At 42.5% G+C, this 20,920-nt stretch overlaps 1 protein-coding gene across 1 annotated transcript; it reads right to left on the reverse strand.

The window, feature by feature from the left end:
- Positions 1–1,722: 1,722 nt before the first annotated feature.
- Positions 1,723–18,917, reverse strand: CAV1 (caveolin 1). Its single transcript, XM_048946843.1, has 3 exons — positions 18,712–18,917; positions 17,953–18,117; positions 1,723–4,096 (listed from the first exon to the last, which is right to left on the reverse strand). The coding sequence occupies exons 1-3, from the start codon at positions 18,739–18,741 to the stop codon at positions 3,755–3,757; spliced, it is 537 nt and encodes a 178-aa protein (XP_048802800.1). The 5' UTR covers positions 18,742–18,917; the 3' UTR covers positions 1,723–3,754.
- Between the last annotated feature and the right edge of the window lie 2,003 nt (positions 18,918–20,920).

Here is a 20,920-nt window from a genome sequence, read left to right on the forward strand (position 1 = left end):
GATGGCTGCCTGCAGCTTGAAGTGGTACCACAGCCTCTGGGATGGGAAGCAGTTTGCAGGCTCAGTTGTCTACCCAGCTGGGCTCATGTTGTACATAAGAAGTGCGAGGTAAGTCTTCAGCTGATTTATCAGTACATTTAAACCTAGCTCTGTGTGGCTGTACCCAGGGTTGTTTCCCTTCAAGGTGAGTAACACTTCAGAAATTTGCACATCCTAATGACACCTTACTGCCCTGATTACTGCTGTATCTATTAGTGCATTACACTGCACTGCTCATATTTGCTCTCCTGTGTGATTCACTTCTGGTTCAGAATGTACTTGAAAAATGTAACAGGTAGAAACTGGAGAAAGGCATGGAGAGTCATCCCTTTCTTTTAAACCTCCCCAGAGTCTCCATCTGTCACTGCCAGAAGGAGTTGTGCCTGCTGTATATGGCTCCTCCTTATTCCCTGATTATAAAAGACTCTGTGAGTCTCCTCCAACCCACCACTCTCTCTTCGGGCTATGTCTGTTCCTTTTGATTATTCTTTTTTTTTTCCCCCATTTTATTTCTCTTAGCACCAGCTATTTAGTTTCTGCAACCCTTTTTTTTACTTTGGGTTTTCTGCAAGTGGGATTTCTGGCAATGTCTACATCTGGCAAGCTACATCTGTTGCCCTGTTTGCTGGAGATGGGCAGGCTGCATGTTTTGATGAGTAATAGCCACAGATGAACGCCTGCATTCTGGTAGTTGCCAGAAAGTTATACAACTACAGATCCTGTGGTCTCTTAAGTTTTCTCTGAGCTGATCCTCTGGTGTAAAGAATGGTGTAGTGTTTTAAGCTTTTAAAATCTTTTACTTTTTCTCTCAGTCCACTCCAGCATACCAGTTGCTACCATCGGGCTATTAATACCATTAAGTACACCATTCTGCTACTGAAAAAATGCATGACAGAATGCCTTAGGTTGGTATCTGTCATTTGAACATTAAAATCTGTTTATTAGATTTTTAGGCCAAAATGTGATCGTCTGTTTTGTTGAACTTCTGTTTCTGAGGCAATGGTGTGACTGGCATTACGACCCCACAGAAAAGAGCTGTCATGACATTAGTTGGGTCTATATAGTTCAATAAGAGCTATAATTCCCCCATTTCCACACATTAAATGCTTATGCTAATGAGCTTTTATTGAGAAATATCCTTTTTCCACTGGACTCAGAAGAAAGGCTTGAAACATTTCTGAAAAGCTATTAAAGTCTATTTGAATGATCTGCACCAAACTACTGAGTGACCAAAGTAAAAAAAAAAAAAAAAAAAGAAAGAAAGAAAGATAAGCATCTAATTGTATTAGATACATTTCTATTTATTGGATCTTAAAATTTTCTACATGTAAACTTCACTACTGGGATTTGACATGTGGGCAAACTGAGGAACAAGAAAGTAAAGGAATTTGTTAAGTATTTAAGTACACGTAGGTTCCCTATTCAGTGCTGTACGTACTTGCCTTCCTGCCTACTTCTTTAACAGCGTAAAATATTTACCTGGGAGAAAAACCATAATCTTCTGCTGGGAAGAGTCTTTCTAATCCAGATTTTGAAACACAAATCAAGAATGCTTTGCATGCTGTTTCTTGACAAATAAATGACATTGCTTTTTGTTTCTTTATTAAGATATTGGTTTTTTTCTTCCTCGTAACATGGGATTTGTTCACGTGACTTTCAAGGATAAAGAAGTCAGACAGGAGCTACCATTAAGCATTGTTTTATTGTATTATTTAATGTACATGCAGAATTAAAAAAGTGTCAGTTATATCTGTAAGCATATAACTACAATGTAACTGTCTCGGGTCAGCAATGTATTGGATTAGGGACTAATAAATCTAAGTGAACAGACATCTTTCAGGATATACAGTTTATATGGTAAATCAAAAAAGTTTTCTTCAGAATGATCTTCCTCATAAAAAGATAAAATATATCTTGTTTAAAATCTTACTTGGTTTCAATACTGAAAAAAAAAATCTATAATTGTACACTCTCCATTATGTACATAGAAAAACATAAAACTATATCCATACCAGTGTCTGTTTTAAATGCAAACAATAGTAGTTAATAGCTTTGTAACATTTTGTGCACATTTCCCCCTCTTCCCTCCCTCTCTCCCTACCTCCCTCCCTCCTTCCCTCCCTCCCTCCCACCCCCATTAAAAAAATGCAGCATTTCCTAAAGTTTTCAATGCTTTGGCAGAAATGCAACTGCAGGCACTCCCGTGTTAGGTAAAGCAATATGTGAAATATCAGCGCTAGATAAGAAAGCTGCAGGTGTACCAGACAGCTCCACGCTCAATCCCAAGAGCCAAGGCCTGCCCTCTTGGAGATCAAGGACAGTAGATGCCAACCGGAGCAGGCTCAGGCCCCAGGCTGGTTACAAGAAAGCTGATCAGCCTCACAGCTCTTTTTACAAAAGCTTCACACAAACCACATGAGGATACGGGCCGTATCTCTCAACACAGTGCTATCACGAGGGCAAAAAGCTTCTGCAGGTCACAGCATCAGAATGTGTGGCAAGGGCTTTGCCTTGTAGGCCTTGCATCTTACTGCATAGGCTAGCTTGACGCAACACCCTCCATTTAAGACTTTCTGATGTCTTAAATTTGCAGCACAGCTAAAACCAGACTAACCCAAATGTGAAGTTTCTAAACCATCTCTCCTGATGGATTAGTTTAGACGCAGCAAAGCGTCTTCTGAAAATAGCGTGTGTTAGTGGCATGCTGACTTCTGCTGATAGGAAAGTTTTTTAAAGCTCGTAGGAAAGTTTCCCTCAGAGGCAGCCCCTCCTTGGCATTTTGTGGCTTGTGTTTGGCACACCTTCATGTTTCTTGTAACTCAGGGTTATCTCTGGCACAGTTTTATATTGAATACTCTGGAAAAAAAATGAAGCCTACGAGATAAGCACCTAAACACTAACTAAAGGATGTGTCGTAAGTCACAGTCAGGAAAACATTTCCGTAATGACCAGTTTTAGTTTACAACTTCACTTTCCTTCCACAATTTAGTGAAGGCTGAGAAACAACTGGCTGCAAACTTCCGAGAAAGAATGAGATACAAAGGCACTAGAAGCCTTTTCATGGATGTGCAAAGCTTTCACATGTCAGTATCTCCAACCTGATGAAGTGTTAGTTTTTCAGGACATGCATTAATTAAGTAAATTGTTTACTTAACCAGTGTATTCCTAATACACCATACCTGACCATGACTGCAAATCGCTGTAGTCAACTGACTATACAATAGAAAAAGAACATTCTGCTAAAACCTGCCAGCTTGTCATGTTTATTCTGCTGCAGCAGCTCTGTACTCTTTGGCCACAATAAAATGAATGGCATTACAGTGTTGGAAAGCATTTTTGTCATTCTTTGGTAACTCTGTGGATTTATCTTACAAGGAATGAACAGTGAGATAAAAAGGCATCCAACAACATTTCAGTCTCTGAATTATACAGCCAGCAAAATGATATGCAGCTGTCATAGAAGAATAGCCATTTAAGGTTAGTTTGAAATGCAGACTGAAAAGAGAGGAAGAAAAACAACACAATAAGCAAGAAGTCCAGTAAGAATACATTGTAAAAAAGGAAATTGAGCAAGAAGTGATTTTTTGTTTTGGGCCAGCATATCCACCAGTTGCTGTATGTTGCTTTGGGAAATGTTAAACTGGCACCAAAACACCCCAAACAACACAAAACTCCCACCCTCTCTCCAGGCTGATGGTGCTTTTCGAAATGTCCCTCAAATCTCTTTCCGTACTGTGGCTCGGATGCTGCTGAACACCTTGCCCATAGCCTCAAACAGTGGGTCGCAGAACGTGTGGATGCAGATAGAATAGACACGGCTAATGCACTGGATCTCAATCAGGTAGCTCCTGATGCATGGCACCACTGCCCAGATGTGCAGGAATGACAAGATAGCAAAGTAGATGCCCCAGATGAGTGCCATGGGAATGCCAAAGATTGCTGACAGTAAGCGATAAAACCAGTATTTTGTTACAGTGAAAGTGGTAAAACTGGCCTTCCAAATCCCATCAAAACTGTGTGTTCCTTCTGGCTCAGCAATCACATCTTCAAAATCAATCTGCAGCAAAGAACACAAAAATCAGGTCAGTCAGACATCCTCATCGAAGCGTGGAGTCCAGGAAGCCCCTGCCTCAAAAGCAATGATTGCCTGCAACAAATATTGAAGCTCCTTAGATCCCAACGTGAGTTAACCCATTTTAAAATATCATCTAAGCCACGAGTAAGTCTTGTCTTTTTTTTTCCTATTGATTATAAGTAAGCCTTAAAAACTAGCTCAAAACTAGACATCTAACTTTTAGACAAAGAAGAACCATCCAAGAAACTGAATATTTTGTTCTTCTCTCCTGCAGCCTTAAGGGTGAGGAACACCCCTTAAGTGCGCTGAAGAGATGAACAAGGTGATAAAATCATTACTTTCACTTACATTACTTACATTTCCTTTGTCTAACTTAACCATCTCACATCTTTCTAAATGGAACAAATGCAGTCACTGCTTTGACATTTAACACATCAATAAAACGTGTTTTATTTGTCTGAATTTTTCCACCTTCCCTTATATAGTATTGCTGAATTTTGACAGTGAACAAGCGTTTAGGACATCTAAATATACTTTGAAATAGGCATAGATAGCTGTTGATTGGCTGAAAAACAAAGTGCTGGATTTAGATCTGCCTAAGATGAACTTCTCTTTATCGTAAAAGAGTGAGGGAGCCTGCAATTTTATTAAATGTTAAGAAGGCTCTTCACAGTAGAGCCATTTTGTTCTAACCTGCTCTGTTTATGTGATAACACTGTTAGTGAAAGACACAGTCAGGATAACATATTAATATTTAGAAGGAACACACTCTTCCACATATTTCATAGTTTTGAATATTATTCATAAACCATTCACAAAGTCAGCTAAGGAAGCAGTACATTCCAGCATGCATATTTTACCACTCTCTGTTGAAATATTAAGCTTTTCAGGAAGCCTAATTGTCATAACATTTCTATTAGAAAATTAACAGAATTACGATTATAGTTCGGCTCCATGTCACACAAACGTGTTTGATATAACCCACAATACAGGATATTTAATTTAGGCAGCGCAACAAATTGCATAGGTGGTGCATAGAACAGGAAAAAGAACACCATCAAATTATACCTCTCTTAAGAAATGAAATGATTGTTTAACTTTGATGAAAGAAAAAAAGAAAATAAATTCCTGGGTCTGAATCCCAGTGTCCAATGATACTGCTGCCATAAGTGAGGATTTACAGAAGCAGATTAAGTATGATATGGACCAGAGGTCTCAGAAACTCAGGCAGCAGTACCTTAGCATGTTGGAAGGACATGAATATAAATATGCTCAGTGTATCACGTATGCTGTAGGAACAGGCTCAAAATAAGTTCTATTAAAATACAGACTGAAAAAAAAAAACCACCTCCTCCCTTTCTCTCATTGAATCTTCAATTGAGTTCAGTTGAGTCCTTCAATTAGGAGCTGTTGGAGAGGATCCAGAGGAGTGCTACAAGGATGATCAGGGGGCTGGAGCACCTCCCCTACAAAGACAGGCTGAGAGAGCTGGGCTTGTTCGGCATGGAGAAAAGAAGGCTGTGGGGTGACCTCACTGCAGCCTTTGCAACCATTGCAACACTGCAACCAATACTTAAGGGGAGCCTATAAACAGGAGGGGAATCAACTCTTTACAAGGGTAAATGATGGCAGGACAAGGAGAAATGTTTTTAAGTTGAGGGAGGGAAGATTTAGGTTGGATATCAAGGAAAAGCTCTTTACCAAGAGAGTGGTGAGGTTGGAACAGACTGCCTGAGAGGTTATGGATGCTCCATTCCCAAAGGTGTTCAAGGTCAGGTTGGATGCGGCCCTGCGCAGCCTGGTCTAATATTAAATGGGGAGGTCGGTGGTCCTACTTGTGGCAGGGGGGATCCTTGAGGTCCCTTCCAACCCAAGACATTTCTGAATCAGCTGTGATGTCAAACATCATAAATGCCTGGTGTCATGCAGGTTTAACTCAATGGGCCTCTATGTCACTATATCTGCTCTGGCCAGTGCATCTCTCCAGGCATCAGATAAAGTAAACTATAAACCTTCTGTTCTTTATCTGCTGCTTTATCTTAACAAGGCTTTAGTGATTTGAAAGTGATACGTGATTCTTCTGGATGGGAATTCATCATCAACATCGCACTTAAAGTTGGCATTCGGTTTGAAATTCTATCTCTACAGAAATCAAGATTAGGATCTGCGCTGGCTGAGTACCCAACAAACACACCACAGCTCCGTGCGCTTCTCTGCAAAGGCATTCAGAGATTAAAGTTGGAATTTCTGAAACTGAACACAGTAATCTTAAAGTAATAGCTACAAAAAGAGAAATGGAAACAGAAATGAAATGACAATTCTCTCCTGCAGTCCTTCTACACACACAAAATAGTTTGCACTTCCGTAGGTCACATGTGTGACCTTTTGGTACAGATCTTGGAAAATACTTCCACGGAAATTGGTGCAGAAAAAAGCATATACAACACCACATCTACTGCTGAATGAAGATGGGAAATTTGCAATTATTTGGGCTCTGGAATTTCAGTGTGGGCAACTCTGAAGCTCTGGTAGAAATGACTGTGATTCTTGGAAGTGCTTTACAGACAATATGTTCTATATTTTCATTGTGACTTGATTATATATAGAAGTTCACAACTGGGGACTGAATAACTGACACAATATTAGCTTTATTAAGTACATTGGCCATAAAATACTTATATGAATTGGTCCTTAGAGGTTAGCTGCCATTCATAGCAAGAAACCTTCCAGAATGTACAGTGGTTTCGTGTATTAAATGAAACAATCAGATTTCCTTGTATCAATTACTGGAATTTAGGGTTGCATTACAACAAAAATTTGAAGAAAAGGTTGTAGATATGTATAGAGTCAAGCTGATATTATCTCCTGGTGATGGTTTCCAATTGTCTTAAGTCAATTCTCAAGAACAAAAAAGTTTGCACGAAGTGCATATTATTCACTGAAACCAATCTTATTAACTGAGTGCAGGTGCTGGAAATGTATGCTTGATTTTATTTATATTTTGAAATACACCAGCAAGCATGTTACAGTATCTGTTTCTGCAGCTATTCAAAAGCTTTGTAGCCCATATCATACAGTTGCTCATTTTCAAGGCAAATGGGCTCTTGGCTTATCACCATTAGCCTTGAAACTAGATAAAAATATGCAGATGATGACAAAAAAGAAAGATGACTTCAGCATAGAAAGTAGACTCTCAGAAAATGATACTACATGAAGACTTCATTTTTTCTCAAAGGTCTCACATAGCCCTCATATTCCAAAACTTTATGTAGTTTATTGCGTGCATCCCACCAGATGATGCTGTGATAACTGGCAGAGACAGTTTGTGCACATAACTATCAAACGGCAGTTCAGTGCATCAAGGACTACTCAGGGTTCTACCTACAGTCTTTCTTATTTAGCTCAGTTACTACAGAGACTATCCTGCATATTTTCAGCTAGCTGATAATGTAAATGTTAAATTACCAGGAAAGCAGCTTCGCATGAAGCTTTTTTATGGTTATGTGTTCAGCTAAGTGGGACCTATTTTTATCTGCAAAGCATATTTTTAACACGTAAAAAGAAACCATAAGTTAATGTAAATCTCCTAGAACATTGCAAATGAATACTAAGACTGCTTGTAATTTGATTCCTTTTAAATAATTAATTGCAGTGAATACTGAGAAATGGAAGCTGGAAAACTCAACAGTTTTCAGATCACATAGTAAATTTTCTATGATAGTGATTCTCAAAAGCAGATGGTTTCAGTCTCCTGTGTACCTCAAGATATTCAGAGAGTTAATCCTGGGGAGCCAACAAAAGAATCAGATCACAACACATTTCCAGATGGACTGCACTGTCCTCATTCCAGGAGTTGAAGCTAATATTAGAACATTCATGATATATCCTTGGCCAGGGTTTCTGAACTCAAGTCAGACACAGTTGTCCTAAAAGTACTTGGGAATCAATCTGTCTGTTAGACGCTAATAACAGTGCATTCATGCCACCAACAGTCATCAAGAGTTGGTGGAGCATGTTCTCAGAGTAATTTTAACGTTCCTACCAATGCATATAGATGGTGCTGTAAGAGCTATACCCAATGTGTCACTACTGCACGTGTTCCATTTTGTTATTCCTCAAGATCCGTGTTCCCCAGTGCTCCACTTTGAATAAGGGAGATATCAAACTGAACCGAAGAGTGAAAAGACAGAAAGGCAGCCTGGCAGCTCTAAAAAAACTCTCAGATAAACATTGAGTTAAAGTGAATCTGTTGTCTGCCTACAGGCCACGATAATTTTATTGTGAATTATTGAAATTACATGTACGTCAAGAGTCCAGCTACAAAGGAAATGCAATACTGTCCAAAATTAGGCTTACTCTGAACAGAGCCTAAATCAAGGCAGGCAGTGAGTTGAGGTAAGCTGGGTTCTTCCACATCTCAGCTGCTAACAGATCACATATGAATTCCTGGCTGGGAATGGTTCCAATTGTTTCACCATTCGGGCAGTATAGATAACTCCTGCACTGCAGGAACTCAGACATCACCCAGATTCTTCCTGCATTGAGCCACTCCCATGAAAGATCCTGTTTTTATCTCATAGAGATCCGTCCTCTGCAAGTAACATAAAGAATAGGTAGAGAGATGCGCTTTGCCTTGCTAACGGTTATAATTCATTCAGTTACACCATCCTCAGCCTCTTCTACCATTCTCCTTTGTAGTCCAGTCCAGCAGCACTCAGCAATGCTAAGTGTCATCAGGCTGATAATGAGAGTCCAAATGAACTAAGTAAAGTAAAAATAGGAGTGATAGGAGAAAGAGAGGTGGCCAGAAATGGGATTGCAGGGAAGAAAGACACTTAGCAGTTCTCCACTGATTTCTGGAAATGGACCTAACTGGCTCGCAAGGATAAGATACGTTCATTTAGGGTGTTTTCACAACTCCACTTTTATCAAAGCATCAAGTACATGTAAACCTGTGATGGATTCTGTTTCATTTACATAAAGACATACTTAAGTTAGCCATAGGTCCTGCTCTGAAGATTACATACTCAGTGTATAGTTTGATCCTTTGGAGCTGTCAGGGCGTACTCTAAAATAATCGCGACTTATTTGCTAGGCTAATGAAAATACAGGCACATTCACTTGTGACAAGGACAGAAGCAAAGGAAATTTGTTGGAACCCTTTATAGAATACTAATAATTCACAACAGCTGCCCACTTCATCCAGAGCTATTAAACGCTATTAACTTCTGTTCCATGCCTACAATACACTTCCTGACTTCAGCTATTCTTTGTTTCCTACTATTCAGATTGGTAAAGCTAGTTTTTACATTGCTTGAAGCTTTTGTCTGATTCTGCTGTGAGAATTATTGTAGCTTCTTTTGCTCTATGTGTGTTTATTAAACTTCTGTCAGGAAATTAAGGAATCTCCTTTGATTCTTAAAGAGGCTTATTTACAACAAAGGGAAATGGTATGGAAAAGTTTCCTTGTTTTCAAAGCCTGTTTAAAGCAAATACCTATTAATTAAAGAAACTTAACATTGTGAATTTATTATTTTTCTAAGAAACACAACAACCAACCAACCTAAAAAACCAACCACCAACCAGTCAACAAAAATCCCAACAGCTGAGTCAAGATTATGCGCCTTATACAGGAAAATAGTTATTATGTATGAAAACAGCTGACCTTGTCACGTTGGTTCCTATGAATCAAATCTGGCAGGCTCTAAAGGTATGTCAAACTCCATCCTCAAACTGCCTACATAAAGATTATGCTTCTTCTCAAAATCTGTGCTTTGAGGTATCAATTCCATTGAAAATTTACTGTGCTGAGTCTATCAGAAGTATATATGCATATATTAAGGCCATCAGCATTTTATGGAGGCTTTGGCCTAGGCCACATTTCTGTGAGTGTAACTGCAATGACTCAAACTGCTGTGTGCAGTGTCTGTGTTCTGCAGCTGTCTCCTACCACACAGCCTGCAGAGACAGGCACCACTGGGGAGGAACTCAACCAGGAGTTCAGCACATCAGTGTTTCTGAGTGCTATCAATCCCTTTTGGAGTCAGTGAAAAGACACCAGGGTCCTTATTGCATCTCTTCTGATTAATCACTGATATCTCCAATTGAGCAAACCACTTAAATGTATACACAACCTGAAAAATGGCAACTGCCTCACTGATGTCAATATGTCTAAATGTGCCAGACAAGGGCTACAGCCAAGCCAGACTGAAAGTTGGGTCTTTGATGAATAATTTACATACATGTATCACTTGTTTATACCTTAAAACAGTTCACCTTTTCAGCAGCATCCATCTGGCAAACATTTACCTGCATTGTGTAAAGAAGCTGGTACCTTGTGCCTGAAAACATACAGCTTGATAACATTTTACTAGGTGCTGTCAGGTGTGTCATAAAAAATACTTTAGATTGCAGTAGGGTGACCGCACAACATGAGCATCCAGATGTATCCAGAAATGAGCCAGGTTCCATCTGACCATCATTAGGTGTTCAAACTGACCATTGAGATTTCATTACATTTCCTTTCTCCCTGTGTCTACTTCCCATCACACTGCAAGAACTGAGTGTTCTGCCCGTGGATCTCTTGATGGAGAGAGTGCAACTTTCCTGAATACTACAAAGAATGCTGAAAAAGCAAACCATGTTTTAACAAACAAGGACACTCATGTTTGGAAACAGAATTGAAGGACTATACTCTTCTGGCTAGAAAAGAAAACCATGTCCTGTCAGGAATTACCACTACTGCACAAATGTTCAGATGGACTGTGAGCAATTTACTGTAATGCCATGACTTAGAAAAGAGTCATGACTGCAAGATCACAATTTCATAATCTGAAAATCAAGGAAAACAGCCAAAATTTGGTAATAATTACTAAGAGAACAAGCTCTAACCATGCTGAATTACTGATTACATTCCAGGAAAGTCCTTGCGATGGGCTCTGTCTTAGCAGACAGGCTCATCTAAATCTGTGGAAGTATTTATGGGAAAAAAGTTGCTGTGGCAGTGGGTCAGCACTGAGGCAAGGAGGCATCCTCCAGAGACCTCACTTGTCTGTGCTTCTTATCAGCAGAAGGAAAGAATACCAGCTTTAGGGAGACATCTGCATTCTGCTGAAACACAGTTAAGCTTCCTGTGCAGGTGGGGATATCACATCAGTCAGCTCCATGGAAAATATTTTGGTGCTGTCAGTGAGCAGTCAGAAAACGTAGTGGCTGTTTTCATCCCTGGAAACTGAGCTGCTGGGAGGTGGTTGCAACTTTCCCTAAACGGAACTCTTACAAAGCTTTCTTCATTTTGTTATTCATTTCATGTTCCACAGTTTCACCTCATTTGATATTTTTACCTTAGTAAAGAACTATGGTATGTCTCTGTGTATGTCCATGTTCACATGTTTCTCCATGTCTGTACGTGTAAGGATGCACACACATCAATATGAACAGGGAGGTGGAATTTGGATGATACTAAAAATAATGAGAGCTCTTTTATTGATTCTTCTGGGATCTGGAATTAACCAGGATTCAGAAACATCAACAAAAGTACAGGTATTCTCTAAACAAATTTTTAGATGATTATGTTGCTTCGCGTTGGTAGTTTCACAGACCTGATATTAAGTTAATAAACTGGCTTAAGGGTTTTTAGAGCATGCTCTTGCTTCAGTCCTCCTATGGACACTAATGGAAAATGGAACTACAGTGATCTTGGACTTCTTAGTAGCACATGAAGAGAGACGGCCACCTTCATTAGGGTGCTTAGATCTAGAACTGAACTTTTTTTTCCTCTCATTTTTAAGTAAGTTAATTGGAGAAGACTGTTAACTATGTATACTACCCACATACGCATTCCTGTTAATTGCTGCAATTATTTTAGCACATCTGTGTGACCTGTTCACTTCCCTCATTTCTGTCTGGATTGCTTACTGCTGACAGCGAGCATGCAGTGTGCCCAGCTAACTCTCTGTTACTGTCAAATGCCTCTGCATTTCTGCTGTTAGAACATTGTCCTTGTACTGGAAGATCTTAAGTTACTGACCCTTAAATATGAGGCAATTATTTCTTTAATATTTCATAAAGATCAAGATTTTGTTGGTCTACAGTTATAGTCTTATAATAAACTGCACTGGAAAAGAGATAAATGAAATCAGGTTTCTTAAAATGACAAGAGACTTTGAGACTGAAGTCTACAGAAGATATTAACTTGATCTTGAGAGAAATGTGAATATGTTTTTATAGTATTTGTTTGAGTTCTGAGAAGGTGTTTTAGAGCTTACAGAGGAAGTGTTGCAACCCTTGGTTTCCTTGGCTTCTTGGAAACTCTGACTTACATTCAGCACAGCAGGATTTTGGACAGGGAATGTGATGCTTTCACCTTTAGCTGCAGCAGTATCATCTTCTCACTTCTTATTCGAGAAGCTGAATTTAACAGTTCCCATTTATTTGAAGTGGAAGTACATGGCTCAGATAAGTAGAATACAGACATGTCTCATTGAACAGCTCCACTAGCATCAATAGCATAACTCCTTGATTATCATGAATAAAACAGGGTGTGAACTTCATCAGCTAATGTATTCTCTACAGTGGGCATAGTGGTAATGAGACTGTCCTTCTAAATACTAAACCAATGACATAATTTTGATAAGAATAATACTGCATAAAATTGCTAGTTTTGAAAATATTAAAAAACATTTTCGTAAGAAATTACTTAGAAAAAAACCTAAAGATACTTACAGAGTTAACCCTGGCCCTCCAAGCAATCAAATAAATTTAATGGCATAACTTATCTTCAAAATAGAAAATCAAATCTCTAGCTCTAGACTTATTTTTTTTTTTAAAAATTAAAGAACATCTGGAAAAGGCAAATGATAGTTCAAACAGCTCAAAAAAGCCAGTTGCTGGTGTAGATTTCATCCCACTGCCTATTTGTTGCAAAGATATTTGAGGACAGTGGGAAAAATAAACTTTAGTTTAGAGCTATATTTCTCTTCTGCTTTCCAAACATCTCAAGTATTACTGATTCATACACATTCATTTATGGGTTTTTTTTCTCTCTGTTGCTTAAAATACACCAAAGATCAGATCTCATAGCAAAGCCACTTTATCACACACACTTTCCCTGTTCCCACTGGAGATACTTTTCTCAATGTTAGACATTCTCACTTTCTGCAATTGAGATGGTATTTTTATCCATATATTGGGTTAAAAATTCTAAAATGAATTCAGATTCTTCTTAAATTTTCTAACATATTATCTGAATTATGTTGCACTTAACAGAAAGAAAAAATATTTGTCTTCTCTGAATACAAGGTAGTGTGCAATAAATTCTAACGGAAGGAACACCCATGTTGAACAGCTGGCTCTTTCCTCATTGTCATCAAGTGAACATTTTCCTATGGAGTTATGAGTCATGTTCATCATGTTAAGAAGGCAGTGCATAAGGCTTTAATAATACTATAATCTTAAAGACAAACACTTTTGTTTGGGATTTGTGACTTGATTAAAATGAATTCATAATATTAGGATATAAAAGACTCCACATGTAACAATCTGGAAACTTCTAATTTCTGTGCAAGTAATCTGTTTCAGAATTCTCAGCCCTCAATTCCCCCACTAACTGGTTTTTGTAACAGCTTGAGCTTTAATCTCTGAATCCTTCATTAGCCTTGGAGGAAATAGTTGGAACAGAACTGTATCATGCAGATAGCAAAACACTGGAATAGTGCTACATCTTAAAATCTGAAACCCACGGTTGGCCCTTGGTATGGTGCAAAGTTTAAGAATAATCTCCTTTGAATGCAGTTGCGACATGCTGAAACTGCACTTATCACCAAATGGAGAGAGTCACACGCTGGGGGACCACCCATCCTATCCTGTGGTGAGGCCTGAACTATGTGACACCAATCTTCCTCCGAGAGCACTCAACCATCTGAAGGGCAGAAGCTCTGTTCTCCCACGCTGTCACACCAGTGACAGCCCTCAGTGCCTCGTCCTCCCAACCTCAGCAAAAACACTGGGACGGCACCCATCAGCACCCATTTTCCTTCCAGTAGGCTCCCAAGCCTGGAGGTGTGAGATGGGGCCTGGTTGGCTCTCTGAGTGCCGTGCTCAGCACAACAGCTTGTGACCACATCTGTGAAGGATTTACTAAATAACATTGCAAATTGTTCTTTTTTTTTTAAAGTTATTTTATTTTTTATTTATTGGAAATTGCCTTAAGCGTGGCTCAGGATGGCTGAGCAGCACTGTGCTCGCTAATGCCTACATCGTGGTGTTGTGGTATTTGTCAAGAGCTGACTAAAAATTCCAGACTCGGCCTTGCAGTGAGCAAAGCTGCCCTTAACTGCATTGGCTTTAAGTAAGAAGGCAGGGACACAAGTGTTTAAAACTTGGTACAAAAGTTCCACATTGCTACATCTGTAGCCAAGTGCAGGATTATTTTTTTTTTCCAGAGAAAAGGTCGCTTACACAACAGCAGCAGATAGACACTGTTTGTTAGAAACAAAATAATAATTATGTTCTGGATGGTACAGCAGTACCCTAGCACAACACTACAGGACTACAGGAAAGAATTGTAATCAGATGTGACCACATGTTCAATCCTTACTAGTCCAGAGGGAGTAGAGTTTGCTGGGTGATGTGCCTGGTCCATTCCTATCCTGAGCAAGGAGCGAGGAAGCACTGAGAAGCACAAGCCAGCCTCTCCAAGGGCTGCAGGAAAGCAGCTCCTATGTTTCCTCCTAACAAACTCTGCAGATTTGGCCACAGACGCTTTGAAAAACTTTGAACTGCAAAGAGTTGGAAGGCTGGAAGTTCAGCCACAATCTGGAAAATGCAAATATTGCATTGGAAAACAGAAAGAGCAAAGACTGTGCAAGACCTGAAAGAGAACTTCAGTCAACTTCATGTGAGACCTAGGTCAATGGGGAGGCAATGATAAATGAGAGGGGAAAAAAAAGAGTATTTCTGTTCTGCTGATCCCATCCCAACACACACAAACATAAGCTGTGGATTACAAGTCTAGAGTGGAATCTGCCATATGAAATAGGTATAACTTTGAGGCAAATAACTGTATAATCATCAAAATTCCTCTCAGAGAACTCCCAAATGCACAGAGGCTACTTCTTCCTTGCTAAATTCCTGTTTTGCTTTCTATATGACAGACAACTCCAGAAGCTGGTGCCTCAAGGAATGGGACCATGCTGCACATCGTTGGCATCCCAAAGTGATGCAGGAGAACAGCCGTATGAGGAAGAAACTCATTCCTTTCTGCTTCCTGCTGAAGGAATTAGAACAGGAAAGAAGCTCTGGTGGTTTCACTAGATTGTGCTTCTTGCTGCATGGATCTGCCAACAGCTTTGACTGTGGACCTCAGCTTTCACACCACAAGGTCAGTAAAGCCTCGTTTGCATCCCTTTCTGAATAGAGTCAGTTGCCTTCCCCACATTTCTAGATATCTGGCACAGCATTTAGCGTCCACTTGGTATTATTTATTTAATAAAAAATTATTTTTTATTACAGGGTCTGGATCAGGTCTCTCCCTCTTGCCTGGATTGTTCTCCTGTTGCTTCCTGCTCCATTTCATTTCCATGTCTTCTGTGGACAAAGCTGCAGATGCTCTGTGTTGCACTCCAAGGGAACGTGCATTGCTTCTTACAAGCAAGTGTTATTTTTAAAATGTGCTATGGGAAGTATTTGAATGCAGCCAACACTGAGGCCTTTTAGAGAGCTGCTTACAGAGCAGATTCCTCGTTCTCTGTCTAATCATTTCTATTTCATGGTTGACTGATTTGTCCCTAGTTTCCATGCTATTGTGACTCATAGTCAAGTGGCAAGAAATGCATTAAATTCTGGTTACAAAGCAGAAGGTTCTGAATCTAGAAAAAGGCAATGGCCCTACACAAAATTGAATTAAATCTGAGGCACGCTTCAGGCTTTAAAAAAGAACATGAACAATTTTTTCTGTCTTCCAGTACCCAAGATTCCTGTTACTCAGGTACATTTTTTACACTCTCTAGGTTACATGATGGAAGAGGTCATGACTGGTGGTTGAGGCAGGAACTGATCTTTGTCTTCTCCTCAGTCAGAGTCTGCCCCCTAGGAACTGGATCTAGACTTCGCAGCTACTTCTAAGCTAAACCTGAAAGCAGTACCCAAACAAACTCAAAGTGTAGCAAAATTCCTTTCTGTATTGGTAGGGTTGGGTCTAGTTACAAAATGCTTACATAAGTCAAAGTGATTCTTTTCTTTGTGACAAGATGCGAAAACGTTGCTTTGAGATGTCAACTTAAAAAAAAAAAAAAAAAGCTGCTGTTTTTATAATGCAAAATGAAAACTTTGTGGTCAACATTCATTTTGGTACATCACTGTGTCTTGATGTGCTCCTGTGCACTACCAGGAGCTCATGCATACAAGACATGGCACTGCTATTCCAGCTGCTTGCTGGTTCTCAATGAACACATTTGATGGTCTGCAATTATCTTGGAGGGACATACTGAAAAGCTTGATTTTTCCATTTCTATAATTTTGATTCTTTAAATGTGTTTTGGATTATTGAATCTACTAAGCTAACTTTCTTAATCATTGCCCCTGGAAGAAGCAGAGAAAGCAGGACAGGCTCTGCATGCCACTTCTTTTATGTCCATTAGGAGTTTTTTCCACCAGCAGCCTGCCTCTTGTCCCAGCAGGATCTTTCTCTCCCAGGCTAAGTCTGGACACTCGAATTCCGACTTGCCTGGGGGCTGTGACTCATCCTTGGAAGGTCTGGTTGCTTTGGGGACTCCTTCTGTTGATGTACGCAATGAGCCATGAGGAAGCCTTGTTCTCCAGCTCCTACATTCCTGCTACCCAGCTGCTCCTCCATGGGTAGCAGATAAAAGAATTGTTCCCTCCTCCCTTACATCAAGCACTTTAATGGAAGTTTTGTACCACTAGGCAGTGCTACAGATGATTTTTTTCCCCTAAACAAATGGAAATTTCATCTCTTTTCTTTCTAGATCTTGGACAATGGCTCTCTAACAAAAGAGACAGCCCAAATTCCTATTCTTGATACAGCAACGTGGCCAGTCATACTCAGCACCTCCAAGCTGTTTAGAAGTCAGTGGAATTTGAGATTACACAAGACCTCTCTGCATTGTCCGCACATGGCACAAATCATGCTCCTGACATACATTTAGAAACTGGATTCCAATCTTTTTACCCTCCAGAGGCAATACAACATTTATCTTTTTTTAAGAACAAGTCTTCCTGCTCTACAGTCCCAGTGCTCAGGGAGCTCATGCTGGGCGCTAAGCACCCCGGTGGCTTTCTCACCCACTACGACTGACTGGACAGCCCTTGGTTTGCTGGGTCCTGACAAGCTCAGGTGACAGTGTCCCTGGTTTTCACACAAACAACATAAAATTCTCCCGCTAAGAGAAAACTCAGCCCCATGATTTTTCTGACCAAAGTGAGTCCAAGCAAAAATCTCCGTCACTCCAGATTTGTCAGAACTGTCCAACTGAGCTAAAACTGTCCAACGAAAAAGTCTAGAAAGAGGCACCGACTGGTTTTGCCTAACTTCCTTTACTTATTCCCCGAGAGAGGGAAAAACAGCACGGAAATGAACATAAACCGAACTAAACAAACGACGCCAAACCACCTCTGCAGACTCTGAGCAGAGGGAGACCCGTCCCGGGGCTCAGCCGGGCTGGAGCCGCCTGCTCAGGGTCCGCAGCCGCGGGCACACGGCTCGGGGCAGCGCAGCTCGGAGCCTCCCCTCTCGCTTCAACGCCGAAAAGAAATTGCGAGCTGCTCCCTCCCTCCCGCAACAGGTGGAGAGAAGCGGTCCTCCCGTCCCGGCCCCTCACCTTCACCACGTCGTCGTTGAGGTGCTTGGGGTCGCGGTTGACCAAGTCGATCTCCTTCGTGTGCACATCGCGCACCGCCTTCTCGCTCAGCTCGTCTGCCATCATCTTGTTGTTGGGCTTGTAGATGTTGCCCTGCTCCCTGACGGGCGCCGCGTACAGAAAGCCCTGCGGGAGGGAGAGCGGCCGGAGGGCAGAGCCGGCGGGGAGGGAGGGAAGGAGGGAAGGAGGCAGGGCGGGCTGGGGGCGGCCCCGGTCCCGCGGGGAGCGCGGCGCGAAGCGGCAGGCGGCAGCCCGGGCTATTTAACGGCGGCGCAGGGCGCTCACCACACCCCGCGCCCGGCGCTACGCCCGCTCCCGCGGCCGCCGCCAGGCGTCCCCGCCGCGCCCCGCACGCCCCCACGCGCCGCCCGGGCCGGGCACAGAGCGCTGCCGCCCGCCGTCCCCACGGTCCGCCCGGAGAGGCGGCTTTGCCTCGGCGACCTACGCCGGAGACGGTGCACAGGGACGCCCTCTCCGCGCCCCTCGCGTCTCGCCTTCGGTTTGCCGTCCTCCCCGCGTGGCCTCGCCCTGCAGCCCCGGCTCAGCTCGAAGCGGCCGAGCCGCCCGCGACCCCCCGCCCGCCCTCCGTCCTGTCCCGTCCCGTCACATCCCGTCCCGTCCCGTTCTCCGCGATCCCGCTCCTTGTCCCGTCCCGTCCCGACGCGGAGCGCGGGTTGGGCGCCGGCAGCAGCCCGGCTGTGCCCGCACAAGCCGCCCTACCTCCGAGTCCACGTATTTGGTGCCGGACATGCTGCCCCGGCGCTGCCGCAGGTTGCTCTGCTCTATAACTCGGAGGAGCGGAGGAGGCAGGAGGATCCCGCTCGGCGGAGCGGCCAGCCAGGGGGAGGGAGGCGGCTGGCGGCCGGCCAGGGGCTGCTCCCCGCCTCGGGCCGGGGCTGATGACAAGCGGCGGAGCGGCCCGGCATCGCGCGGCTCGCCCGGGAGCGGCCCGCGGTGGGAGGGGAAAGCGGCCCGGCCCCGGAGACATGCGAACGGGCGAGCGGCCCCGGCTGCCTGGTCAGCGGCAGAGACAGCGACAGCGACAACGACAACGACAGCGACAGCAGCCACGGCGACAACGACCGGGGCCGCCCTGCCCTGCTCGGGCCGTACCGGGCAGCGGATCCTCGCCGCTGGGCTGCGGGGGGCGGCGGTGCCCGAATGTGGCAGCGCCCCGGGGGAAGGGACGGGAAGGGACGAGGAGATGGAAAACTTGAGCAGCGCTGCGGGAGAGAGGCGTTGGTAGAGCCCCCCCCGCTCTGACAATGTCACACACACTGTCCCGGGAGCAATTGTGGAAACTTGGACGTCCTCGGGTTGAAGAAAAAGAGATTTTCTCAACCGGTTCATTTCAAAACTATGCAAATATTTAACGGTCCCGCACGCTAACAGTACTGTATTTTTCCTGGGAGGAGGCTGACCCGCGTCTGCCGTGCGTGTTAGCTGCTTTGACTTCACTTTGAGAGGAGCGGTGAGATGCCAGTATTTAGCTCTGTTCTCACAGCCTCTCATAAGCCCAGGGGCGTACATAAGGGGAAGAGCAGTAGTGATCCATCGCTGGGTCCAGCGTGGTCCGAGGCACAGCTGCCCTGTACATCTACAAACCCCATGTTACATTCAGCCCCTTTTTAACATTTATTTCGTTTTTAATTTTTGCAGCCATTATTTTTCTCCTAGTAAACCAGAGCACGGCATGAGATCTACAACATTAACAAGAAAGTGGGCGTCAGTTTTATGCCATTATGCACAGAATTGCAGCAAAAGGAGTAGAACAGCCTTAATGCAGTGTATTCAGCTTTGTCAATTCAACAGAGAATCACCCTCAAACAGGCCATTGGCTGTGATGGTGAAGGCTCTGTAATTGTAAATAAATGTACCTGTTGGGGATGCAGTCTGTGTAGTTTTGATATGGACAACAGGGAACATTGGACTTTAAGCGTTTCTACTGCTCATAAACTTTAGAACTGTGGATGGATGTTTTCCAGCTTTCCAAGTTAGTTGACCCTTTTAGAAGCAAATTTTTTAATTCACATGATAACTTAAGCCATCCTTAACATGTCCTAACACTTGAGTATGTGCATTAAGGCAAATGTATGGATTTAAAGACAGTTTCTGTGATTTTTTAATTCATCTGAAAAAAACAAAACAAAACAAAAACAAACAAACAAACAAAAAAAAAACAAACAAAAAAAACACAACCAACCAGTAACTAAAAAGTGCCTTTTAAAAAAATTTCCCCCATTACAGTTACATTTTTTGTATCTAAGAAAGTTTCATACCTGGTCACTGTCCTGCACATACATCAGAATATCATAGAATGCCTTGGGCTTCCACGGACCTTAAAGCCCACCCAGTCCAACCCCTGCCATGGGCAGGGCTGCCATCCCCCAGCTCAGGCTGCCCAGGGTTCCATCCAATCGGGCCTTGAGAACCTCAGGGAATTTCCTTCTAATATCTAACCTAAGTCTCCCTCTTGTACAGCCTTTTCCCTTGTCCTGTCACCATCAGTCCACATAAAATTTAGTCCCCCTCCTTCTTATAAGCTCCCCTCAAGTACTGAAAGGAAGATCTTGAGCCTATATTCAGTACTACTGCATGTCTCAAGGATGACTAAAAATAGGAAATTTATTGGTTGATTTGAAACAGTAATGATTCCTGGAATGGTTTCTGCAGAACTTCAACAGCCTTTGGAAGAAGTTTCTGAATCATACAACACTGCTGCAGTTAAAGAGATACTGGGAGCAGGAGGAATTGATAGATTTCATGAGATGAATCCCAGCAGAGGAGCAAAGGAGCTCTGCAAAGAGCTGTGATGCCATACAAAGGAGCAGGACAGCTCATCTGGAAAAGGCATGGCAAAGGCTTGCAGGAACCTTCTGAAAGTGCAAGGCTGTGCTCCCTTCTTACCTACCATGAACGGATTATCCAG

This window comes from Lagopus muta, chromosome 1 (assembly GCF_023343835.1).
Source record: "Lagopus muta isolate bLagMut1 chromosome 1, bLagMut1 primary, whole genome shotgun sequence".
Taxonomy (NCBI): Eukaryota; Metazoa; Chordata; class Aves; order Galliformes; family Phasianidae; genus Lagopus; species Lagopus muta.

Bases quoted from the DNA above. Each gene is read 5' to 3' on its own strand.
- CAV1 (XM_048946843.1), bottom strand. From the start codon at position 18,741: ATGTCCGGCACCAAATACGTGGACTCGGAG. The intron at 18,118-18,711 runs GTAGGGCGGCTT...TCCCTCCCGCAG, and splicing joins CCAAATACGTGGACTCGGAG to GGCTTTCTGTACGCGGCGCC. The intron at 4,097-17,952 runs GTGAGGGGCCGG...TCTTTGCTGCAG, and splicing joins TCAACGACGACGTGGTGAAG to ATTGATTTTGAAGATGTGAT.